The sequence below is a fragment of the Pantherophis guttatus genome, chromosome 4 (genome assembly GCF_059756535.1).
Source record: "Pantherophis guttatus breed Tessera chromosome 4, ASM5975653v1, whole genome shotgun sequence".
Classification (NCBI taxonomy): Eukaryota; Metazoa; Chordata; class Lepidosauria; order Squamata; family Colubridae; genus Pantherophis; species Pantherophis guttatus.
The window spans coordinates 88,406,227-88,433,107 of record NC_142066.1 but is presented as its reverse complement, the minus strand read 5'-3'; the positions used below and the strand labels follow the sequence as shown (position 1 = coordinate 88,433,107).

Sequence of the window (26,881 nt, the reverse complement as noted above, 5' to 3'; positions counted from 1 at the left end):
GGAAGTAGTATTTTTAGAGATGGAGAAGTCTGCTTTCTTCTTACATTTGCAAAATGTGGCGGAGGACAGAGAGGAACGGCTAGAGGAAATTGTGGGAGAAGTGATTGCTGAAGTAGTGGGGAGGAACAAGGAAGAAGTCTGTGGCGAGATAGATGAGGCCTACCGTGTTTATACCAACTACGCGAGACAGCATAATCTGCCTAGAGAAATACACATAAGACTTACCAAAAAGGCGCTTAGAGACGAAACCCTTCATAAGGCCAGGGATCAGAACATTACATATAAGGGACGGCAAATTACATTTTTAAAGCAGATCCCTAGAAGGGTGTGAGAACAGAAACAAAGTTATCAGTTTATAACCTCGCAACTAAGAAAACACAACGCGCCTTATCGATGGTTATTGCCGGAAGGACTTTTGGTGACCTGGCAAGACCGAAAGATAAAAATTGAAAATATACAGGATGCACAGGATTTCTGTGAAAACTTCTTTGGACCCACTGAAGGGGAAAGAGAGAAAGAAATAGATAAAAAGAATCAGAAAGATCAGAAAGAGGAGTGGAGAAATGAGAGAGGAACACAAGCATATCAAGGAAAGGGGAAACGAAATGGGAGGAAGGGGGAGGAAGGAGAAATAGAAGAATACGGGATTGAAAGTCGCTTAGCAGCTAAAATTAAAGAGACTAATAAATAGGGATGGACCAAGGAGTGAGACTATTGACAGTTAATGTCAATGGCCTCAATGCTCCGGCTAAGAGGAGACGTATATTAACCAAAATTGTGAAAATTAATATGGTTATTGTCTGTATGCAAGAAACGCACATTAAATTGTCACAGGCCAATTTACTGAAATGTCCTAAAGCAGGGAAATTGTTTGTAGCGGCCTCAGAGGAGAGAAAGAGAAGCGTTGCAATGTATGTAAAAGAGTATCTTTCCCCAAAACAACTTTTTGCGGATGAAGAGGGACAAATACTAATGTTAGAGGTGGAAATATCCCAGAGTAAAGTTTTACTGATAGGAATTTATGCTCCAAATTCAAAACATAAATTGTTCTTCCGGAAAATATCTTAAATGCTTATTTAAAGTGGACATGCTTCTGGTGCGAACGTCATGCTCCCTGGAAGGTTTGGTCGTTCTCTTAGAGTGAGCTGCCTGCAAACAACTGTTTTGAAACAGTTTTCAAAACTGTTTGAAAAAACTGTTTGATAATTTTGAAAAGATTTTCGAAGCCTGCCCTTCAGTTGTTTTCGAGTTTGGAAAAACATTTAACAGAGTAACAGACTGCCAGAGCTCCTGCTTTCTTCCCACGATCCTTTCCCTTCCTCAAGCGAAGCTGCTGCTCTGAGCCATTGGCTGAAATTGGGTTTTGTGAACTGATCCAGCTCCAAGTGTTTATCCTGCCTCACTAGAGGTAAACTAAGAGTGGTTGGCGGGGTTGGGAGAAAGAAAGGAGAAGGGAGAGAGTTTGGATCAGTTTCCTGCCCCCCCCCCTCCAGCCCTCCCATCTCTTCCTCTGCTCGAGAAATGGCTCAAGAGTTGTTTAGTTGGCTCAGATAAGATTAGCTACCAGACTGGGGGAAGTGGCAGGGAATTCCAGGCTGGCAGTCTGGCCGGGGGAAGGGTGGGCGAGAGAGCAACGCAACCCCTCAGGTTTTAGTGGCATGGGGCTCTGAGTGTGCAAAAGAGAACGGGAGAAAAGTTTTTTGGGAAGCTGTGCAGAGCCGCCTTTTACTTCCAGCAACTGGAAGAAGGTGCTATTTTCCTGAGTGCTGCTCCCACTATCCATGGCTGGATTAGTTCCTTCAGCTTTGGCAACAACCGAGTGAGGGCTAATTTCCCTTTCCTGTGGCTTAGCCACACCCACAATCCCATGATTCCCCAGTCTTCACTCAGTTGCTGGGAAACACTGAAGTGAAATTTAGAGCTAGTGGAATTTTTTCCAATTTTCTTTCCCTTTCCATCGGATCTGGTAGGTTTTTTTTTTTTTTTTTTTGGTTATTTTTGATTATTTGTTGCTTTCGGTAGGAGAAGGAGTTTTTTCCTTTTTTTTTTCGTATTTCCCGCCTTTACCTATCAGCTGTGAGGCGTGCCTGGGGCTCCGGGCCACCCACGCATCCGTGCTCAAAGGATCCACAGCAGCCGGTCTCCGATCCCCTCGGGATGGGTCCGGCTTCACTAATTGCATCACGGAGGGTGTGCTGAGCCCAGCGGCCACCCCCGCCATCGCGGCTCTGCGTCTTTAAGCCAGGCGGCTTTGGAGCATCGGCCCGCTATTGGGAGCCGCGGAGCCACGCTGGGGAAGTGGGTAACAGGGTGCCGGCTCTGTTCCGACCGCGGGCGAGCAGCGGGAGAGCGGGGCTGCTGAATTTGAAGAGACGCCAGCCGCTAGGACAGCGAGGCAGCTGGTCAGACACTCGGGCCGCCAGTGTGAGTTCATGACGCTATGCCCACCATTCCAATATTTGCGCCAAGGGCGCCACCATTTTGATGGACCTTCGAACCACCATTTTGAGCATTCTGGAACTGCCGGCTTTCCTCTCAGGCCTCTGTCTGCTCCCTGCGTGTCGCGAGAGTGCCTTTACACTGGCTACAGGGCTTTTGGAAGACGGAAAATTGCCCCACTGCCTAAATTAGAGGTCAGTCACTATTGGAGAGACTGGCAGGAGTTTAGCGGGCCCAGCCTTGGCGACCATTGTCCGCCCCAGTCAGATCATTTGGGCAGATACCAGGTCAATCACAGGTAATTTGGCCTCCCTTCTTGCCTGCTCTCTGCTATCAGCTCAACTAACAGGCATGGCAGACTCCCCGCTATCCTCTGATCTGGAACCAGAGGCGAGCCCCCCCCCCCCCCCCCCGCAAGGCAGCCAGATCTGCCAAAAAGTCTGCCGGGAAGCAGTCTGAGTCTTCCAGCCGCAAACCCCGTTCAGACAAGGCGCCACATGTGCAGGACAAGGACGCATTAAGGCGCCATAAGGCTCTAGAGCACCAGTGCTCAAAGGCACAGAAGACAGCGGCATGCTCCCTGTCCTCGGACAGCGGCAGTACAAAGCCGACCCCTCCCACACAAGGGGAGACAAGAACCGGGACCGAAGATCTGGACTACCCTTGCCTGGGCCAGCTGCCCCTGGACCCAACGGGACCTGGACGCTCATTACTGAGAACAAAAGGAGTCTCCCATTCGATGCCAGATGTATCACTGGCAGGCTTATCCATTCCCCATCGGCGCATGGCGGAAGCAACATTTACTCCAATGGCGGTGGGCCTCAGAGCCCCAGAGGGACCTTTACAGGCTCCTCAACTGGACTTTCAAGCCATGTTCTCATCTGCATTATCCTCCTTTTTAGCTGCAAGTATGCAGCAAGCCACGCAGCTTCCGTATCAACCATTGACCACCCAGGGGGCTCAAGAGCAAGTACAATCTCATCCTCAATCGTCTCAAGATCAAACAGTCCCCTCTGAGGATTCAGACCAAGCGGAGGAATGGCTGGAGGACATTGAGTTCTCAGAAGATGAAGGTCTGTTGCCGGATACCCCGGCCTTCAATGGACTTTTTAAACCGGCCCTGTTCAAGTCACTTCTCCACAAGGCTCGTTTGACAACTAATTTGGGAGTCCCCGGTGAGGATAGGTCATCCGCTCAGAAAACAGCAGGTCCTCATGAGGCCCTCTTCAAGACTTCGGAACCAAGGAAAGACATTATTCCTTGTCCACAACTGTTCACGGATGTAATCCAGACCCTCTGGGGTCAGCCGGGATCCTTAACTATTCCCAGTACCCAGGACAAGAAGCTTTATTGCTCTGCTCCAGAACTGGAGGAATTACTGGCATTGCCTTCTGTGGATCAGCCAGTTGCAGCCCTGGCATCTTCTTCGGTGATTTCCACAGATGCCTTGGATGGCCTCAAAGCGGAGGAAAAATGGACAGAATTGGCCTTTCGCAAGTCGCACCAGGCAGTGGCTTGGGCCATCAGATCGGCGACACCGACCTCCTTCTTCAATCGAGCGTCGCTAATCTGGCTACGTCAACTGCAGGAGAGACTTCCGCCTGAGGATACCAGGCTGCACCAGGACATCAATAAAATTGTCACGGTCACTGAGTATTCAGCTGACGCCTCCTGGAATTCTGCGAAATTTGCTTCAAGGGCCCTCGCTTCCACAGTCATGACTAGGAGACTATTTTGGCTACGTCACTGGAAAGCTGATCTCAAGGTGAAATGGAACCTGGCTGCAGCACCCTACAAAGCACCTATTCGGAGCGGCGTTAAACCCCGTCCTGATTGAGGACAAGCATAAGAGGAAGGTGCTGCAATCCTCGCACCGACGGCCGGAATGGCATTACGCCCCTTACTCACAACGACAGCCCTTTCGGGCTAGCTCAGGACCCAGTGGGTCCTCCTCTCAGCGCGCCCAGTTCCATGGTGGGGACCGGTATCAAGATAGACAGCAGTTCCGCGACCGTGGCCGCAACCAACAGGCCAAATGACCATTTAGAGGAGCCGGGTTCAAAACACCCCAGAGGGGCAAGTGATGCCCAGCCCTCGGGCCCCATCGGCGGGAGACTCAGCCTCTTCGCACAGCAATGGGCCCAGTCAACCGAGGACTCGTGGGTGCAATGCACGACCTCATTGGGACTCTCCATAGAATTTATCGGATGTCCTCCCAGTCGTTTTCTGCGATGCCTGATCCCGTCTTCACAAGAACTCAATCTACTGATGACCCAGGAGATCACTCACCTCCTAAGCATCAGAGCGATAGAACCAGTGCCTCAGAACCAACACCGGTGCGGCTACTACTCGGTCCTCTTCCTGGTACCCAAGGCATCCGGAGGTTGGAGAGGCATCTTAAACTTGAAACATCTGAATCTAGCAGTCCTGTACCGCAGGTTCAAAATGCACTCCCTCCGGTCGATTCTAGCTGGCGTGAGACAGGGAGACCTCCTCCAACCGGTCGACCTCCAGGAAGCTTACTTACATGTACCCATCCATCCAGACCACCAGCAGTACCTGAGGTTCAAGTACGCGAGTCAGCATTTCCAATACTGTGTGATGCCCTTTGGTCTTTTGTCAGCACCCCGCACCTTCACCAAGCTGGTGGCAGTGGTAGCGGCAACCCTAAGGCCACTTCCAGTTCGAATTCTCTGTTACCTAGACAATATTCTGGTCCTCTCGTCATCTCAGAACCAGGCAGTCAGGGACATGGACCTTGTACTGAAGGCCTTTCAGGACCATGGCTTCACGATCAACTTCCAAAAAAGTCACCTGGTACCGTCCACCCGGCTTCTTCACCTGGGGGCGGTGATAGACTCAGTCAAAGGCCAGGTGTCCTTATCCCCGGAAAGGATTCGGAGCATGCATGACCTAATTTACCAGGTCTTGAGAGAAAGTCCCCTTGCTTCAGTTATCGTGCCTACTTGGGAAGATGGTATCCTGCTTCAACATCGTACCATGGGCACGCAGACACTCTCACCCTCTGCAATGGTTCCTGCTTCCCTTCCAACGGATGGGCAAGTCAAACTCGAGGCACGAGATGTTCCTGCCACCCCAGGTTCGTTTATCCCTCAACTGGTGGACATCTCCCGCTCTACTCAGGGGCTGCAACTTTCTGGAACCGGACAGACTGGTCCTTACCTCCGACGCAAGTCTTCGAGGATGGGGGGCACACCTGCACAACCTGGTAGCACAGGGGCGGTTGTCTCCTCGCAAGAAACGCAGCAGCATCAACCTACTAGAATTACGGGCCATCAGATTGGCCTTATTACAGTTTCGGGAGATGCTAGTGGGTCAGCACATCTTGATCCTCACAGACAATATATCAGCCAAGGCACACGTGAACAGAGAGGGGGGAACAAGATCTCGGGCCCTGATGTTCGAGTCAGAGGCCCTATTCAGCTGGGCAGAGAAACACTTGATATCGATCAAGGTGGACCACATCTTGGGGTCGGCCAATGTCAGGGCAGATTGGCTCAGCAGGGAACAGATAGATCCAACGGAGTGGCAACTCCACCCCCACTTGTTTCAGGAGCTCTCCGCTCGTTTTGGGACACCTGTGGTGGAGCTCTTCACAACTCCAACCAACGCACAACTGCCTCGCTTTGTGTCTCGCTACCCATCCTCTCAGGCGGAGAATCACAATGCGCTACGCTGCAAGTGGCCCAGAGGCCTACTGTACGCCTTTCCACTGATACCACTTCTACCGCGCCTCATTTGGAAGTTGCTGACGGAAAAAGCCAACTTGCTTCTAGTGGCTCCCAATTGGCCTCAAAGACTGTGGTATGCCGATCTCATAACATTATCCGTGGACCAACCGTGGGTGATACCACCACACCAGATATCTCTGTGCCAGGGGGCGGTCTGTCATCCAGAGCCTCAGTGGCTCCAGTTGGCCGTCTGGCATTTGAACGGGTCCAGCTGAAGAAAGGCAACCTGTCAGATAAGGTCATAGGTACCATTCAAGCGGTTAGGCGACCCTCAACTGCTCGCATTTACGAAGCTTTGTGGCGAGCGTTCTGCATCTGGTGCTCGATACACCATGTGGACCCTACTTCTGCGGCAGTGCACGACATCCTTGAATTCCTGCAGGCAGGCCTAGACAAAGGCTTGGCTCCGGCTACATTACGATGGCAGACAGTGGTCAGCTATCCTCCTTACCAATCAATCTCATACCACCCGCTAATCAGGAGCTTTCTACAGGGCGCGGGGAACTTACGCCCTCCCGCTGTGCACCATTACCCGACATGGGATCTTCCCCTTGTACTGAGAGCCCTAACAGTTCCCCCCTTCAAACCTCTGGGGTCTGTGGCACTAAAGTACCTGTCCTTTAAGGTGGCCTTCCTCCTGGCTATCACCTCCACCAGGAGAGTCTCAGAATTGGCGGCCCTATCTACTAGGAAGGACCTGTGCATTTTTAGGGAAAACACGGTGATTCTACACCTGGACCTCTCCTTCTTCCCCAAGGTGAACTCACGGTTTCACCGGGCCCAGGAACTCATCTTAGCAGACTTTTGCCTGTCCCCTCACGATCACCAGGAGAAGAAATGGTACACCCTCGACGTACGTCGAGCCCTTCGCTATTACATTCGTCGCACCACTTCATTTTGGCGAATGGAGGCACTTCTTGTCTCGTTCAACCCAGCCTCGATGGGTCTGAAGATCTCCTCCTCCACGGTGGGCCATTGGATCAAAGCCTGCATTGCTCTGGCATATGACTTGAACTCTAAACCGTTATCTGGCAGGATCCTGCTACACTCCACTCGTAGCGCGGCCACCACGGTGGCCTGGTTGACACAGGCATCAGTGGAGGACATTTGCAGGGCGGCGACCTGGTCGTCATTCTCCCCGTTCATTCGCCATTACAAGATAGACGCTTATGCCTTGGCGGAGGCTTCCTTTGGTCGTCAAGTACTCCAAACAGTTGTACCGGATGGGGACAATGGAGGGCAGTCAGCCTCCCACCCTTGAGGTTGAGCTTGGGTATATCCAGCCATGGATAGTGGGAGCAGCGCTCAGGAAAATGGATGTTGTCTTACCTGAACATCCCTTTTCTGAGTGCTGCGAACACTATCCATTCCCTCCCTTTTTGGCTGCCTGCTTTTGCTTGTCTCGTTTCCAGTTTTCCTTACTATTGTTGCTGGTTATGCCTGTTAATAAAGTTATCGGTTCTACTTCTTAGTTGGCAGTGTTGCTTCACCTTCGTATCAGACTGGGGGATCATGGGATCGTGGTTGTGGCTAAGCCACAGGAAAGGGAAATTAGCTCTCACTAGTTGTTGCCAAAGCTGAAGGAACTAACCCAGCCATGGATAGTGTTTGCAGCACTCAGAAAAGGGACGTTCAGTTAAGACAACGTCCATTCTTGGCTGCTGCGTGAATAGGCGAAGATTGTTCTTCGCAGCACTCCTGGCCACCGCGTCTCCTTTTAGAACTGTAATCACTCTCCTTAGGAGGGAAGCCGGCAGTCGGGCACCCAACTGGCCCTCTTCCCCCTCCCGCTCACCCTGTTGTGGCCCCGCCGTCTGAGCCTGTCCCATCGGAGGAAGAAAGCTCTGAGCATGAGGAAGAGGAGTCAGCCAGGCCTCCCTCTCCAGGCCCCTCCCCTCTGGCATTGTCTCAGATGCCGGCCGAGGGAGAGGAGATCAGCAGGGAGACAGGTGGCTCGGATCAGAGTGACGAAGAAACATCATTCCTGGACGCACGCCTCCGAAGGCGTGATAAACGATTGCAGCAGCTTAGGAGGTGTGCTAGGGATTAGAACTGAGTCACTGGACCACACCCCAGAGACTATATAATAGAGGGTAGTGGTCAGTGATTCTTGTGACCAACAAAACTAACCTTGGATAGTCACTAAAGCCTCGTTCGGAACTGCGGAGAGAAATAATTATTGTTGTCGGACATTTGGAAGCTGAGTATTTTATCTGTCTGTTTTTCTGTGAAAATAAAGGCACTTGGCAGACGGTGTGTCTATCGCTGCCAAGTCGGAGATAAAGAAACTGGGTGCATTCCAAAGTGTTTCCTTAACCCTCGGCTGGCTGTGTTTGTGTGTGTATGTGGACGGGGACAGATCACACCCCTTCGCCCCCACCAATGGCAGTTCTTGTGCTGCCGCTTCCCCGGCAGCACCAGAGCAGCCGGCAGGGCAGAGAGGGCGGTGGCAGGCTACGGCGGCAAGCCATTTGCACTGGCTAAGAGACAGGGGCTGCTCCTGGAACAGCCAGGAGGAGAAGCCGCCGAAGGGGAAGTAAGCTGCCTCAGGAGAACTGGAAGAAAACACAGCTCCTCACTCATGGAGACCCACTGGCTGGGAAGCAGTCGCAGTAAGCAGCAAGAGGCATACCAACCAGTAAGCAGTCATGCTCCCTGTCAGGAGAGGGTTGCACCAACCTTTGCCGGTGTGAACGGCCTGCCCGCCTCACGTTCCAGGCAGCGTCCAGCATGGCTGGTATGGCTGGACGCTGCCCGGAGCGCAAGGCTGGCAAGCCGTTCGCGGCAGCAAAGTTTACTGCAGGAGGCTTTCCAGGCCCAAAATGGGCCGGGGGAGTGTGAAGCACATGTGCAGGGCGCGCACAAACACAACGCAGGGGCGCATGTGCAATGCGGGGGGCCCGCACATGCACAATGAAGGGTGCATGCTCAGGAGGAGTGGGGGTGTGCGCAGGTGGGGGATTCGCATTGCATTAAGGGTGCTGCCACGCATGCACACTGTCACGCGCGCACACAAACACTTTTGGCACATAACAAGAAAAATGTTCGCCGTCACTTCTATAAGCCATAGCTTAATCACTATAGTAGCCATAACTTTGATCAATGCTTAAGGGCAGCCTCAGGAACAACACATTCTAGTAATCAAGGGATGATTTTATTACTATGTTTAAAGTAAAGCTGTCCCCATTTAAGAATAGTTTCAAAAGATGTGCCAATTGAAGAGAAAAAGTATAAAGCCTATCGTTATCCTTAGGCTTCTGTAAATACCTATTTGAGGAAATACATTTTCATTCAGGATACGTTTCTTGGTCCTACTTTGAGTACTTTGTCACAGGAACTCCATATTAATCGCTGCCCCCCACAGAGAGGGCTCGCAATCTGGGTGTCCTCCTGGACGCACGGCTGTCTTTTGAAGAGCATATGACGGCCATGGCCAGGGGGGCTTTTTATCAGGTTTGCCTGATTCGCCAGTTGCAGCCCTTTCTGGACTGGGACACTTTGCTCATGGTCCCTCATGCCCTTGTCACCTCCCGGCTGGACTATTGTAATGCTCTCTACATGGGGCTCCCCTTGAAGAGCACCCGGAGGCTCCAACTGGTCCAGAATGCGGCCGCGCGGGTGGTTATGGGCGCAACCCGTTGTGCCCACGTGACACCCCTCCTGCGCGAACTGCACTGGCTCCCAGTGGTCTTCCAGGTGCGATTCAGGGTGTTGGTTACCACCTTTAAAGCGCTCCATGGCATAGGACCCAGGTACCTTCGAGACCGACTTCTGCCACCAGTAGCCTCCCAGCGGCCAGTTCGCTCCCACAGAGAGGGTCTCCTCAGGGTGCCATTGGCCAAGTTATGTTGGCTGGTGACACCCAGGGGGAGGGCCTTCTCTGTGGGAGCCCCAGCCCTATGGAATGAACTGCCCCCGGAAATGCATAAGATCTCCGATCTCAGGGTATTTTTCTGTGCCCTTAAGACCCTGTTGTTCCGCCAGGCCGGGCTATCAATGTAATGATTTTAAATTGGATGTTTTAAATTTTGGGGGTTTTTAATATTGAGCCGAAATTATTTAATAATTTTAAATTATTTTAATTGTTGTTTGTCTTTGTGCTTTTAATAAGCTGTACACCACCCTGAGTCCTTCAGGAGAAGGGCGGTATGGAAATAAAATTTATTATTATTATTATTATTATTATTATTATTATTATTATTATTATTATTATTATTATTAATAGAATTCATATGCTGTCCATTCCTTCACCTAGACCAGTGATGGCGAATCTTTTAGACACCAAGTGCCCAAACCGCGCGCACGCATGCCCAAACTGAAAGGTGAATGTGCACGCATGATTGTGCAAGCATAACAAATGTGCACATGTGCAGACATGCACAAATGTGCACATGTGTGGACATGCACAAATGTGCACATGCTCGGACATGCGTGCATGCGCAGCAGTGACCGGAAGGCCAGCTGGTCTGTGGGAGGCAGATCATCCCAACACCAGCAGCATGGCAAGACGTAAGATCTTTTTCTTTTGTGAGCTTCTGTTTCTTCATTTGCAGGGAAACAGAAGCTCACAAAAGAAACACCACGGAGATCTGACCCAGGGCAACGGTGCCCTCTTTGGCACACTTTCCATAGGTTCGCCATCACGGACCTAGACCCTGATTAAAACTGGTATGGCCATTCCTGATCATTTGTTCCCAGATAATTGGCAAGATCTTTCCCTAGGCATCTCACATGGCCCTGAACCACCCTGCATCGTCAGGTGTTGGAACAAATTTCTCTGCATATGTTTTAAATGTATATTTAATCATATATGTAAGCTGGGTTTTATCCCAAACATGTTTATACTAATTTATGCAAACTAGGATTGATACAATCTTGCAAAATAATCTACTTTGATTTCTCCAATCTAAGGCCTACATACAGTATATTGTCAACAACACTGAATCAGTGCAACTGATAAAATAACAGACCATCTACCACTATAAATATGAACAGGACAATATTACTGAACGTAATCCAGCAAAATGTAACTGAAAACCTATACTAATTTGAGAAGTAATTCCAGGATTATGGAAGGAAATATTTTGAACAATATGTGAATAAACTTAGGCTGAACATCATCTTTTAAGTGATTACATTTCTATTGTTTTTAACTTAGTAGAAAAGAAAATGCATTGTCAATAAATTATTCTGTCTTTTTTTTTAATTTTTATTTTATTAATATATTCTATGCATCAATACACAAATGAAATATACAATTCTGCCACCATGGTGTAATATGAGTACATTGTCCATAAATATAAAGTCATTCATTTATACATACATACTTGCCATCATATATCTATTCTATCCCACCTTTTCTGGACCCAATCGTACCATAATTTCCAACTGTTATAAAATTCTGAATCTTTTTTACCATTGATCAATCTAGTTAATCTATCTGATTCTGCACACTCATTAATTTTATATATTATTTTCAAATCCATCGGTAAGTATTGATTTTTCCACTCCTGCACAAACGCTAATCTTGCTGCAGTAATAATATGAATCAACAAGAACCATATACCTGATTTAACATTCAAAGGTTTTGCCCCCAACAGGAAAATCTTGGGCCTCAATTCCAAAATCCACTGCCGTATTTTTTTCCAATATTTAACCGCCTGCGGGCAGGTCCACCATTGATGAAAGTAAGTTCCATTACTGTAACCGCATTTCCAACAGCAGGAAGATGTCCCGGGAAACATTTTAGCTAGTCTTGCAGGGGGGAGATGCCAATGGTAGACCATTTTATATATGTTTTCTTTATATGAGGAGGCCATGGTTAGCTTCATATTTTTCAACCAAATCCGTTCCCATTGCTGGAAGTCAAGGGGATATCCAAAATTTCGCCTCCATGCTATCATACAGTTCACTACATGTGAACGCTTCACTACATCCAGTCCTATCTGCAGAGATGATAAATATGCGTAACATTTAGATAATACCCCTTTCCCTCCTTCTAATGAGATCTTATCCAATTCTTGTCTTTTACGGTAAATTCCTTCACTATATAAATCTTTTTTGTACCTGGAGTGCACTTGGGAATAAGACCACTAGTCTATCTTATATCCTTGGAGAGTTAATAATTCTCATGACTTCGGATTACCCTGAGCATCCAAAAAGACTTCATAAGTCAAAGTTTTCCCCCCTTTATACAATGTCGGGTAGATCTGAGCTTCCTGCGCCGAAATCCAACATGGGACTTTTAAATATACTCTTCTTCTAATCTTTTCCCAAGTGTACCCAAGAGTCCTATGTAAATAGTGATCCTCAAAGTGTCTGGGGTGGCTGGACGCTCCCGGCCATAAAAAATAGTGCCAGCCATGTTGAAGACCGGCTCCCTCAAATGTCAAAAGTCGTCTCTTTTGTAGGGTCATCCATTCTTTCACCCAAATCAAGTTCGCTGCTTGGTAATAAAGCTCCCAATTTGAGAGTCCAAGTCCTCCTCTGTTTTTAGGTTCTTGTAACATTTTAAGTCCAATCCACGGCTTCTTTCCCTGCCAGATAAACTTAGATATACTCCTATCCAAATTTGTAAAAAACTCTTTGTTCAACCTTACCAGGACTGTTTGAAATAGAAATAGCCATTTGGGTAACACGCACATCTTAATGGTTGCCACCCTTCCCAAAATTGATAGCTGGAGATTTTTCCATCTTTCTAGATCTCTGAGCATCTGGTTGTAAAGAGGAAGATAGTTATCCTCCTTTATGGAGGAACATCTGGCAGTCAACCATATACCCAGATACTTAATTTTATTTGTCATTTTTAAACCCATTAACTGCTCCAGCTGTTGCCTTTGCATCTGAGTCATATTCTTCGCTAGGATTTTAGTTTTTTCTTCATTCATCAATAATCCCGCTACCTTCCCATACTCTCTAATCAAGCATAATAATTTCAGGCCCGAGTCCAGTGGTTGATCCAAAATAAATACAAGTTCATCTGCATAAACCTGAACTTTAACTTCCTCCTGCCTAATCTTCATTCCTCTTATTTCCGTATTTCCTCTCACTTCTCTAAGCAGGGGTTCTAAAGTCAATATAAATAGCAATGGGGAAAGGGGAAAGAGGACATCCCTGTCTTGTACCTCTACAAATTTGAATCCTCTCCGTTTCCTCTCCATCTATGAAAACTCTTGCAGTCTGCTCCCGGGCAGGGTGACGAGGAATAGTCTTGAGAATGTAATCTGGGAAGAGTTTGACTCTGTGACTCCTGATGATGTGGACAGGATTTTGGGGAGACTTAGTGCGGCCACATGTTTACTGGACCCGTGTCCCTCCTGGTTAGTACTGGCTTCCCGGGAGGTTACATGAGGCTGGTTCCAGGCAATTATCAACGCTTCGTTGAGTAAGGGTCACTTCCCCGCTGCCTTGAAAGAGGCGGTGGTGAGGCCTCTCCTCAAAAAGCCCTCCCTGGACCCGGCAGTATTACCCAACTATTGTCCTGTCTCCAACCTTCGCTTTGTGGCGAAGGTTGTTGAGAGTGTGGTCGCGCGACAGTTTCCACAATTCCTGGAGGAAACATCTTATCTAGATCCGTTCCAGTTGGGTTTCAGGTCTGGGCATAGCATGGAAACGGCATTGGTCACGTTGGTAGATTATCTTTGGAGGGCTCGGGACAGGGGTTGTTCCTCTGTTCTGGCCCTGTTAGACCTCTCAGCGGCTTTTGATACCATTGACCATGGTATCATGCTGCACCAGTTGGAAGAGTGGGGATGGGGGGCACCGTATTACGGTGGTTCTCCTCCTTTCTCTCAGACCGGTCGCAGTTCGTGTTGGCAGGGGGGCAGAGGTCGACCTCGAGGCCTCTCATTTGTGGAGTGCCTCAGGGGGTCGATCCTCTTGCCCCTTTTGTTCAACGTTTATGTGAAGCCGCTGGGTGAGATCATCCGTGGCTTTGGGGTGAAGTACCACCAGTACGCTGATGACACCTAGCTGTACATTTCCACCCCAGGCCACCCCAACGATGCTCTTGAAGTGATGTCCCAGTGCCTGGAGGCTGTGCGGGTCTGGATGGGGAGGAACAGGCTCAAGCTCAACCCTTCCAAGACTGAGTGGCTGTGGTTCCCGGCATCCCAATATAGTCAATTGACTCCATCATTGACTATTGGGGGCGAGTCTTTGGGCCCCACGGAGAGGGCTCGCAATCTGGGTGTCCTCCTGGTTACACAGCTGTCTTTAGAGGAACATCTGATGGCGGTAGCCCGGGGGACCTTTTGTCAGATTCGCCTGATCCGCCAGTTGCGGCCCTTTCTTGATTGAGATTCCCTGTGCACAGTCATTCACGCCCTCGTCACCTCTCGCCTGGACTACTGTAATGCTCTCTACATGGGGCTCCCCTTGAAGAGCACCCGGAGGCTCAAACTGGTCCAGAATGCGGCCGCGCAGGTAGTTACGGGAGCTGCATGACGCTCCCACATAACACCTCTCCTGCGTGAGCTGCACTGGCTCCCAGTGGTCTTCCGGGTGCGCTTCAAGGTTTTGGTTACCACCTTTAAAGCGCTCCATGGCACAGGACCTAGTTATCTTTGAGACCACCTGCTGCTACCGATGACCTCCCATCGACCTGTGCGCTCCCACAGAGAGAGCCTCCTCGGGGTGCCATCAGCCAAACAATGTAGGCTGGTGACCCCGAGGGGGAGGGCCTTCTCTGTGGGGGCACCTACCCTCTGGAATCAGCTGCCCCCAGAGATAAGGAGAATCCAAGACCTCGGTGCCTTCCGCCATGCCCTTAAAACTTTCCTTTTCCAGCAAGCCGGGCTGGTTTAAAAAAATTTTTTTAAATGTTTTTAATTGGTTTGTCACTTTTTAAATTATGGGGCCAAATAGATATATATTCTTTTAATTGTTTTTAATGTTTGTATTTTATGTTTCTTATTTGTGGCTGTATACCGCCCTGAGTCTTCCGGGAGAAGGGTAGTATATAAATTTGAAATAAAATAAAAAATAAAATATAAAATATAAAATATAAAATATAAAATAACATAAAATAATAATAAAATAATATAATAATAAAATAAAATAATAATAAAATAAAATAAAATAATAAATAAAATAAAATAAAATAAATAAAATAAAATAAAATAAAATAAAATAAAATAAATAAAATAAATAAAATAAAATAAAATAAAATAAAATAAAATAAAAATTCTGTCTTCTTGACCCCTAACACTTCTTTTCATGGAGAGAGTGGATCTTCGTATAGAATGTGTAATTTGAATTGTTAGTCTTAATAAGTAAATATTCCCTTGATTCATTCACACACAAAAATTATATTACAAATTATCATGGGAGAAGAAACAAATACATGCTTCTATTTTTTTTTTCCCCGTGCTTCCATTAACATTCCTAAGAATAGTGTATAAGATTTCATAAACGAATTGACTTGAGTGTTTGAACATTATTTCTTTTGTTGATGTTTTAGACAATGGCAAAGGTTATAACTTCAGTGCTGAAATTTCCTCCTGATCAAACTCAGAAGATCTTAGAACGAGAAAATGCTCAGACACTGGTAAGAATTGATAAGAGGTTTTGAAGTTCAGGTAATCTTCAACTTACTACCATAGCTGACCCAGAATTTGATCGTAAGCTATTGTGTACAAGCAGAGGCACTATGTAAACGCCCATAGGTACATAAAACTATATTTTATGATAGTTTTTGCAACAGTTGTAAAGTGAGTCACCACAGTTATTAAGCAAATTATATGTTGTTAAGTGAATCTAGCATAACCAATGGGAATCTTTTGCTGGCAAACAGGAAAAATGCCAGAAACAGGCAAAAAGGGTTGCAAATCATAGTCCCACAGAATGCTGCAACTGGGCATAAATGTGAGCAAGTTGCCAAGCACTCAAATAGTACTGTTAGTGAATATGATGATAAAAATGTGATGTCTAAATCAGCATATATGTATTTAATATACTTGCCTCATAGTTAAACAGGAAATCCAAGGAAATAAATCTATACAATTTAAATGTGAAGACAATCCAGTAAAATTGGGAAAAACAAATTTTATGAAAATGTTTAACTTTTACTAGATGAACAACTTATATTTCATTCCCATGTCTTCCATATTTTCTTATTTTTTTAAACTGGACAAACTGAAATGAATGATGTAGTTTTCTTATTCTGCATAAAAATATAGGTATTTGTCAACTGCATAGGTGAAATCAGATCTTGACATTGATGTCTATTTAAAAAAGAGAAAGTTTATGAGTTGTATTCTCTGTAACTTTAATTATTCATTTATTTAATAAATTTGCCTATCTCACTCTCAAGCAACTCTCGGTCATTAGATAATTAGACCATTAAAAACATTGAGTATTAAAACATTTATGGACATACCTATTAAGTTATCTGAACCTTGTATAGAAGTCATTTGCCACAATTTTTTTCATATATAGCTTTCAATTTTCCAGTTTATTATAGAGACCCCATTTTCCCACTTCCACACTAATAATCTTGTTATTTCCTTTTTATTTCAAACATCTGTGTACCGTTGCGCTTCATCCTTTTTAATTTTCCTTTTGACTATTAGTTGAGTTAGTAGAAGTACAGTATTGGAGCCAACATTTCATTTTGAATTAATCCAAAATGGATTATTTTGAAAAAGAAAAACATTTATTTTATGATCTCGTTTGTATATTAGCAAACTATCAGAGAATTGTTGAGTACAACAAAGAGATCAAAATTACTGTCAAGTATTCTAATCTAGAAAGATTGTGCAGATTTAAATGCAATACCTGTCAGATCCCTAAAAGTGATACTGCCATTCAAGTGAAGGAAGGGGGGACTTGGATTTGATTTACTAGCATGGCCTGTGTCATCAGATATTTTACAACCTATATCCTGGCGCCAAGGAAGCCTGAGATTCCCTTTACCTGCAGGAATTTATATGATAGCCATGTGGGTTGTCTCACTTTAAAGGGAAGTGGTGGGAATGCATGTTTGTTCAGGTTCTCAAAGGAAATAGTAAAGAAAACATCTTCACACTTGTGTATTGGCTGAAATCTGCATTCTGACCTAAAGGGAGGGGTCTCTACCACTTTAATCCTACTGCTTTGCCTAAGGGCATTCAGATTGTGCTTTAGCTGGATGGTTTTCACTTCTGCTTAATAAAAGAATCCTTTTGAACAACTACGTTTCAAGAGTTCGTACTTTCTTAAATTGGAAGGAGAGGCGATCCTTACAGAAAGCACAATCTGCAAAACGGTCAACCCAGAGAAGCAATCTTTGCTCTACTGAGGGAACCTTCCAAACCATGTCTGAACAAAGCAGAGAGCTGGGAGAAACCGATTGCTGGGGAGAGACAGCAACCGCCACCCAGTCGGATGCCTGTCTCGTGCAACCCATCGGAAAGGATGTGGTAACCCTGGAGAATCCTGAAAAGCCCCGCTGGTCAATTGGCATTGGGAAGAAAGATGGCTGGGATGAGAGAACCAGAGGAGTCACCCTCAACCGTGGCAACCGAAAACCGGGGTGGAAACTGGAACTAGAAGCCCTTACTGACCAGGGGGGGCTGATCGAAGCACCCCTGAGGGAGGACTATCTGAAGAGGCATATAACCCAATTGGTGATGGAGACTTTGGAAAATCTTAACATCCGAAGGGAGCCAGGACAACAACCAAAGAGCACTGAAAGGGCAGCAGTCATGGATGATGCCAGGGGAGGCACCCCCCTCCTGGAGGCTGCCTATCAAGCAGATGGTGCAGCAGCTGCGGGAGAAGACCCAGCAAACCCTCCCCCCCCAGGCAGCACGCACACCGGCGCCCATTCCCAACCAACCCCGGGCTCCTCAGCTGGAAAGAGAAACTCCCCCTCTTGGGGTGAAGTTTGATGGGAATCCGCAACAATTAGGATTCTTTGTGGCACATGTGCTGACCTATATGCAAGAGTATGGGCGTGATTTCCAAACCCAAGGCTCCCGAGTGCGAGTTGTGACCCTAGCCCTAGAGGGTGCCACAGCCAGATGGATGGTGACCCTCCATAATGCCAACGCACCAGAACTGCGGAATTTCGACCATTTCATGATGGCCCTGCGACGTCGGTTCGAGGACCCACTGGCAGATCGCAAAGCACGTGACCGCATTAAGGTGGTGAGGCAGGGGCGACGGCCAGTAGCAGAGTATACTGAAGAATTCCGGGACCTCGCGTGTCATGTGCACTGGCCGGAAGATACTTTGGTGAGCTGTTTCAAGGACGGACTGAGTGATGATCTATACAATGCCTGCGTGGCCCGAGAGGCACCGAATGACCTACATGAATGGTATGTCACCGCCGAAGAAGCTGAGATCGATATGGCCAGAAACCAGTATCGAGCGGGGCGAGCATGGAAGAAATCTTCACCCCAATGGAAGCAAGAGCCCCACAAACCACAAACCGCATTCTCCCCGAGATCTTCAGCCTGTTTCAAGTGTGGAAAAGAAGGGCACCGAGCAGCAGAGTGTCATTCGCAAACACCCACCCGGAACCACCCACCAGGGGAGGGTCCTGGAAAACTGGGTCGGCGTGGGAAGGAGACTGCCCTGAGGAGCAGGGAGACCGTAGAAGTCCCATCCCCTCCCCTCTTTGGGGAAGAAACCCTGGCATCTGAACAGGAGGAATCACACTCGTTCGGAAGCGATCCAGATGATGAGCCACTGGTAAGCAAACCAATTAAACCGTTACCCTCCCCTTAAGCCTATTTATCCCAAACCAGGACAGGGAGATAAGTATCCCCACCCTAGTGGATTCAGGGTGAACCCGTTGTTTGATCAGCCCAACCTTAGTAGGGAAGTTAGGGATTAACGTAAGAAAGCTGAAAACCCCCATTGCTTTCTGCCAACTAGATGGGTCAATAGCAGGAGGGGAGCCAGGTTCTCTGGCCACCATGCCTCTACATATAGGCATTGGAAGCCACGAGGAAAGGCTTACCTTTATAGTGGCACCTGGCATGGAATGGCCGTTGGTTCTGGGCCTTGCATGGCTAAAAAGATGGAACCCACAAATCAATTGGAAACAAGGCATCATAAAATTTCAGAGGAAGGTGACTTTTGCTGAGTATCCACATAAAGGACTTGAGGGGGCAGAGAATCGAGAAACAGCCATGCCTGGTCATGCCACACCAACTGAGGGCATACCCATAGAATACAAGGATTTAGCTGAGGTTTTTAGCGAAAAAGCCTCAGATGAGCTCTCCCCCCCCCCCACCGTGCCACTGACTGTGCAATAGAAATCTTACCCGGCGCGAAACTCCCTAAACCCAAGATGTACAGCATGTCACCGAGGGAGTTGGAAGAGCTGAGAACATTCATTGAGAAAAACCTAGCAAGGGGTTTCATCGAGCCAGCCCGACCAAAAATTGCAGCCCCAGTGTTGTTTAGAGAGAAAAAAGATGGTTCAAAACGCTTATGTGTTGACTATCGAAACCTTAATATTATCAGTGTGCAGAACGTGTATCCTCTCCCCCTTATGAAAGATATGCTAGCACACCTCGCTAAAGGGAAAAATTTTTCAAAGCTGGACTTAAGGGAGGCTTACTACCGTGTCAGAATTAAGGAAGGGGATGAGTGGAAAACGGCATTTAACACCCCCCTCGGCTGCTACCAATTCAAGGTGCTCCCCTTTGGGTTACAAGGAGCCCCTGCAGTGTTTATGCAGTTAATAAATGAAGTGCTGCATCAGCATTTATATAAGGGGGTTCTGGTCTATTTGGACGGCATTTTAATCTATACCGAGACCAAAGCAGACCATGTAAAACTAGTCAGGGCAGTTTTAAACAAACTCCGCGCTGCCAAACTTTATGCCAAACTTTCCAAATGTGAATTCAATCAAGAGAAGATTGACTATTTGGGATACCGCATTTCACACCAGGGGGTTGAGATGGATCCTCTAAAAGTGCAGGCTGTACTTGATTGGGACCCTCCACGCACACGTAAACAGTTACAGAGCTTCCTGGGGTTTGCCAACTTTTACCGCCAGTTTATCCCTGCGTTCGCTCAGATTGCCCTCCCCATCACCAAGCTCTTAAAAACAAAGGGGGAGGACAACCCTAAACCAAAGCAACCATTGAACTGGACTATGGAATGCCAGGCAGCATTTGAAAAACTTAAAACGGCTGTTCTCAGCAGAACCAATTCTACAACACCTGGACACGGAGAAACCATTTGTCATACAAGCAGATGCCAGCGATGTGGGAATAGGAGCGGTCCTGCTTCAGAAGAATGAGCAAGACCAACTACAACCCTGCGCTTACACATCCAAAAAGTTGAATGAGACTGAGCAAAGGTGGGCTATTTGGGAGAAAGAGGCGTATGCAGTTCGTTGAGCATTATTAACCTGGCGGCACTTCCTAGAAGGCAGTAAGACCCCTTTTGAAGTCTGGACTGATCATAAAAATCTAGAAGCCCTAAAGACCCCAAGGAAACTCTCCCCAAAACAAGTACAATGGGCTCAGTACTTTAAACGGTTTGATTTTACTCTAAAATACCTCCCGGGGGGGGAAAACTTTCTGGCGGATGCGCTATCCAGAAAACCGCAATACATTCGTGCAAGGTCAGACGTAATCAAACCTATAGTACAAAACAGTCAACTAGCCGCTAAAGTAGTCACCAGATCCCAGGAAAAACAAGAAACAGTGACAGCCAATGACATCACCCAAAATTTTAAACAAGCATTGGCCACTGATGAATGGTTTTTGAACAACAAATCCAGCTGTCTGATGAAAGAAGACTTGGCTTGGGTGGGGGGGAAGTTGTATGTCCCTGCAAGCCAAAGACTATGCTTAATGGTACGGTGCCATGACTCCAAATTAGCTGGACATTTTGGGTTTGTGAAAACTTTACACCTGATTAAAAGACAATTTTGGTGGCCATCACTAAAAAAGGACATAGAAAGCTATGTAGCTAGCTGCCCCATTTGTGCAGCAGCAAAAAGACACCAGGGGAAATCCCCAGGTCTATTGCAGAAGGTAGCTGAACCTGCAGCGCCTTGGAGAGAGATCGCTATGGATTTCATTGTGGAATTGCCAAACAGTGAGGGAAATACTGTTATTTGGGTTGTGACAGACCTATTTTCAAAACAGGCACATTTTATACCCTGCCAAAAGATCCCAACTGCTAAAAGTTTAGCCAAACTATTCCTAATACACATTTATCGACTTCATGGTGCTCCACAAAGGATCATCTCCGACCGAGGGGCTCAATTCACCTCCAACTTTTGGAGGGCGTTTTTGGGCTTACTTGGTACTGGCCAGGGGTTGAGCACATCTTTTCATCCGTGTACTAATGGTAATTCTGAAATTTTGAACTCAGTACTAGAACAATATTTAAGATGTTTCATTAATTTTCAACAGGATAACTGGACTGAACTTTTGCCTTTTGCTGAAGTTGCGTTTAATAATGCTGTCCATTCAAGCAGTGGTTTTACCCCTTTTAGAGTAGCAACAGGCCAGGATTTCAGCCCCATGCCTGAACTACCCACAGAAGAACCCACCATCCCCTCACTTAAGAAGTGGATGGATAATTTGCAAAACACGTGGCCGGTGGTTAGATTAGCCTTACAGGAAGCTAGAGAAGCTTTTAAGATTCAAGCTGACAAGAAAAGGATGGAACCCAAACCTTTTCATATTGGAGACAGAGTATACTTATCTACAAAATTCTTGAAATCATTACAACCATCAAAGAAACTAGGGCCAAAGTTCATTGGACCTTTCCCCATCACTAGAATCATCAATCCAGTAGCAGTTGAACTACTTCTTCCAAAGACACTCAGGCAGATCCACCCAGTATTCCATATCAGTTTACTCAAACGAGAAGTAATCTCATCCCTCAGACCACCTGCATCTACACCACCTGTTCCCATCATGATTGAAGGTGAACAACACTTTGAAATCAAGGAAATCCTTGATTCTAGGATTCACAGAGGGAAAGTCCAATACTTAGTTGCTTGGACATATTTACCATCAGCACACAATGAATGGGTCGCTAAACACCATGTTAGGGCTCCAATCTTACTGAGAAAATTTCACTCCCAATACCCTAACAAACCTTGTTGATCTACTATCATGAAATCTTGAAATCTTGTGTATATTTGTTTTTTTTTTACAGGTGGACCCTTTTGTTTTCTAAGGAGGGTAGCATGTCAGATCCCTAAAAGTGATACTGCCATTCAAGTGAAGGAAGGGGGGACTTGGATTCGATTTACTAGCATGGCCTGTGTCATCAGATATTTTACAACCTATATCCTGGCACCAAGGAAGCCTGAGATTCCCTTTACCTGCAGGAATTTATATGATAGCCATGTGGGTTGTCTCACTTTAAAGGGAAGTGGTGGGAATGCATGTTTGTTCGGGTTCTCAAAGGAAATAGTAAAGAAAACATCTTCACACTTGTGTATTGGCTGAAATCTGCATTCTGACCTAAAGGGAGGGGTCTCTACCACTTTAATCCTACTGCTTTGCCTAAGGGCATTCAGATTGTGCTTTAGCTGGATGGTTTTCACTTCTGCTTAATAAAAGAATCCTTTTGAACAACTACGTTTCAAGAGTTCGTACTTTCTTAAGTTGGAAGGAGAGGCGATCCTTACAATACCAGTGTGTTACACAAAACAGCATTTAAAATTAAGTATCTTTGATTACCTGGAATTAACCTCTGCAGTATGCTGGATATTCTGCGGAACATAGACATACTGTGCTTAATGTTAAGAGCAGTGTTTGTTTTGACCAATAGCCATAACTAGAAATAAATATGCTCTTCCTGTAGTCACATCTGCTTTGATTAACACACTAATCCAATAAGCTGTTCTCCTCCTGGCTTTATAGTTCACTTCACCTCCAGTGGTCTCTTCTGAATAAATCATCAAGCAGTGCTTTAGTTAGAACGTAGGTGAGTGTTACATAACTATTTGTTTTTCCTTTTCTTTCACTAAAACAGTAGTAATTTCTTCATTCCTTAGTGATCATGTTTCATTCTTAACTCTTTTTATTTCCTAAAATAATTTTTCTAACGAGCTTTAACTCCTTCTTTATACCAGTGGAATTTGTTCATACCTACAGCATAAGATCAAAAGAAAGCATGCTCTGATAAATGAAAATGGCACTAATTAGCTAGAAGGCATTGCAGTTTACAATCACAATTTAAAAGCAGAACAGCAGTGATATTAAAACTTAAACAAATTTTACTTATAGGAAAAATATATAGAATTATTTTATAACATGAAAGCTATTATTTTAAAATTATTAATAACCTTAAAACTATTACAAAAATCCAGTTCCCTGTAGTGTAAGGCACCAGGTTAAAATTAGGAGACTTCAGTTACAGTCTGCCTTAGATATAAAGCCAACTAGGTAACCTGCCAGTCATTTTCTCTCAGCACTATGAAGGACACAGTGGCAAGTCTGAAATCTTGCCAAGAAAACTGCAGGAACTTGTCCACACAGTGGTCAAAAATCAACACTGTCTAGAGGCTGGTACCAGCACCATCATATAAACACACACAAGAGCTATTAAAACAAATGCCCCAATTCATATTAAACTTCAGAGGGGCATAAAGCACAAAAAATACAGTCAGTTATAGGCTGCATGTCACTTACATCCCTGGTGATAGACACCTCCCTATCTTGCAATGTGTTGTGTGTTATCAAATCAAATTGTCTGCTGTCTTTTCACTGTTATTGTGACTGTTCCCTTCATATGCTGTCTCCCTTAACTACCACTGCTACTTTGAAAAATAACTGATTTGCCAACATGTTAGTGGCACTAATGATTAAGATTAATATATTTGTTTTATAATTGGTTAGCTTACAAATATTACAAATAGCTTAGTTACAAATATTTGCATGCCATGTATTCTCACCATTTATAATATTTTTTATCTGTCTCTTTCCCCTTCCCTCTTTTCTCTCAAATTCTTTCCTAGCTCTGGTTTTGATCTTCATCTTGAAGAACTTGTAATGTATGCACTTTATAACAGATTACACAACTTTGAAATCGGATCATATCCTCAAATTAGCTCTTTGAAGCATGGAACAGGTTTTTCTCAGGTTTCACCTGAGAAAAACACAGCAAGGAAGGACAGGTTGACAATTGGGACTATAAATATGGTTAATTTTTTGCCTTTAAGAAAAATTGTTCATCGAGTGCTGTGTACTTCATTTGGATACAGTTTTCAGTTTAGCTTTATAGTTTCTTTAAAAGGAATTGAAGTATTTTCCTTCAAAAAAAATTGCTTTCACAAAAATGAATGGTTCTATTTATTTTATTGTGGGTTTTGTTTCATATGTTGCAAAATTATTTCAGACAATATGTAATACAATCTGAATGGGAGTTGGCTAGCTATTTTTTTTCTATTGTTTATTAAAGGCCATTATTTTTAAGCTTTTGCTTATAATGAATCCAGATTGCAAGACTTCGTTTATTAATATATAGCTTTTGTAGTATATTTTGCGAGAAATAAATTTACACTCCTATAATTTGTAAATAGGTACTATTTACTTGTATTATAAGTTGATCTCTGATTGTTGCCAATACTAATCTTGCAGAGCTGGAAGAAAATAAAACTTTATTTACTGTACAGTGCTGTAGCCAGCTGTCCTTTTCAAAAGTCAGGGCTTGATTGCTAATTGATTTGATCATGTGCAAAGGGATAAGATTTTGCTTTTAAATGTATCTAATGGGAATGATGCTTTTTGTAGATATAGATATAAACAACACAGTTCCTTGGCTGACCCACAACTCACAATTGCCCCGCCAATCAGCATTCCATTGACTTGCTCAAAGCTGATCGGGTGTGGCAGGGGCCATGTGCGTATGCCTAGTTGCTCAACTGTGTGGGGGGTGATAAGGCATCTGGTACAGCCAGTATCGATGATGGCTTCTACTTCCCTTTGGACTCCGGTTTCCGGTACTACCAGCAGAATTTTTAGAGCAAAAGGGTGAAGAGCTCCCCTGATCATGTTGGGGGGAGGGTGTCCCCGCTGCTTCCCTCGACCTGTTTTGGTTTGCTTTCTTTGGCCGGGTCTCCATCAATTGGGGTTGCTTCTGCTGCCTGTTTGGCAAATCTCCCCTTGTCCCTTCTCTCATGCGGCCTTTGGCTTCGCCCTGTTGAGTTGGGGAGTTTTGCCCCTGTTGTTGGAGGAAGGGCCGGTATGGAAGGCAAGGTCCTAGTTGAGATGGGAATCCCTCTCCTCTGTACCCAGCCTCTGCTGGGGTGGGGCTTCCACTAGCTCCATCTGAGGTCATGTATCTTTGGCTTGGGCCCTCTTGCAGGAACTCTTGGCAGTCCTGCAGGCCTTCCAGGTGGCTGTATGGGCTTTCCCTTCAGCAACTTTCCCTGCCTTGCCTCTTGTTCACTCTGAAAAAATCCGCAGGTGGTACTGGGGATGTGACTCTGGCTGGCAGAGGGGAAGAGATAGCAGATGAGGGGGAAAAGCCCCTTCTTTGGATTCCTCGCCTCTCAAGGTCCGGTGCGTGTACACTCTGCTGGCATAATGGCGGTGGGGGGGGGCTCAGCCACTGCTCCTGGGTCTTCAATCCCGGCCTTCCAGTTGCTCTGCCAATTGAAGCTTTGGCATTCTTCCCCGTGTCCTCTCATGGGATTGTCATTGACCTCCCATGGCTGCAAAGGAAACCACCTGCTGAATCAGTGCCACAGCGGACAGGAAGCAGCTTGCCGGTAGGGAAGTCCAGTTGGTCATGGTAGCAGCAGCCACCACAGAGCAGAGACCGCTGATGGGCCAGACCCTCATTGCTTCCTACAGGCCATGTTGGCTTGGGGTAAGGCAGCAATGGCGGCAGCGGTGGAGGGACAAGACCCCACTGAGGGCTGAACCCACCTCCTGCCACACCATAGCTCCTGCCAAGCAGTACCAGCTCCGGAGGCTGCCGCGGTTGTGGGGCGAACGATCCCGGTGAGCTGGACCAGATGCAGCTGACCTCACAGTTGCCCCCAGACCACACTGGGATCAGGGGCTGCAGCAGCAGGAGGACCAATTCCCAAGCTGAACTGAGGCAGCTCATGCCACAGGCCCCTGTGGGCTGAGGGACAACGGGACCTGGTGGGCCAAACCAGTTGCAGCTGGCCTTGTAGATCCCCCCCAGGCAGCATCAGTCCCAGCAGCCTAGGTAGGTATGGGGAACCACTGGGGTCTGGAAGGGGGAGTTCCCAGGTCCCAGCTGTGGGCGAGCCTCAGAGGATTGAGCAGCCTCAACTCACCAAGGGCGGACGGGGGCCATTCTGCTTCCCAGTTGGCAACGGTCATTAGCAGGCTCCCCTCCAATTTCCGGGACAAGTCGCGGTAGCGGGCCTCTCCCTTTTCTCGCCCTGGGGCTTCCCCTTCTGGTCCCGCATCGTCAGGTGGCAGCTGCATGCGTCTCCGCAAGGTACCCTCCGTTACTGATCCAGTCCACTGCCAGGAATCCATGGGGTGCTGCTGATTGCTCCGATGGTTCCCTTAACTACCATCCGGCCCCATCTTCCCTGAGTCTTCACACCGCCCGATTTCAGATTGGCGTTGGGGTTCAGGATCCCAAACAGTACCCCGGGGTCCGGGGAGCTGATAAGTAATTTTAGGAGGGATTCGGGTTAATATCAGGGTTCCAAGTAACACCCCCAACGAAATCAAACTGAGGCTTGAATTTCCTCAAAGCTAAACTTTATTAGAGATGTCATATTGGCACAT

At 46.5% G+C, this 26,881-nt stretch overlaps 1 protein-coding gene across 11 annotated transcripts in view; it reads left to right on the top strand.

Moving 5' to 3' along the window:
* GOLGA4 (golgin A4) overlaps positions 1-24,776 on the top strand; it is a 268,354-nt gene extending 243,578 nt beyond the window's left edge. For 8 of the 11 annotated variants that reach the window (XM_060686081.2, XM_034421341.3, XM_087892450.1 and 5 more), the window contains 3 exons: positions 15,652-15,738; positions 23,024-23,087; positions 24,121-24,776. In XM_060686081.2, the coding sequence (XP_060542064.1) occupies positions 15,652-15,738; positions 23,024-23,056 (120 nt within the window). In that variant the 3' untranslated portion in view covers positions 23,057-23,087; positions 24,121-24,776. Of the gene's footprint in view, positions 1-15,651; positions 15,739-22,310; positions 22,736-23,023; positions 23,088-24,120 lie in introns of those variants that run through there. The other 3 variants (XR_015733921.1, XM_087892449.1, XM_087892448.1) reach the window with 2 other exon arrangements.
* Positions 24,777-26,881: the final 2,105 nt, after the last annotated feature.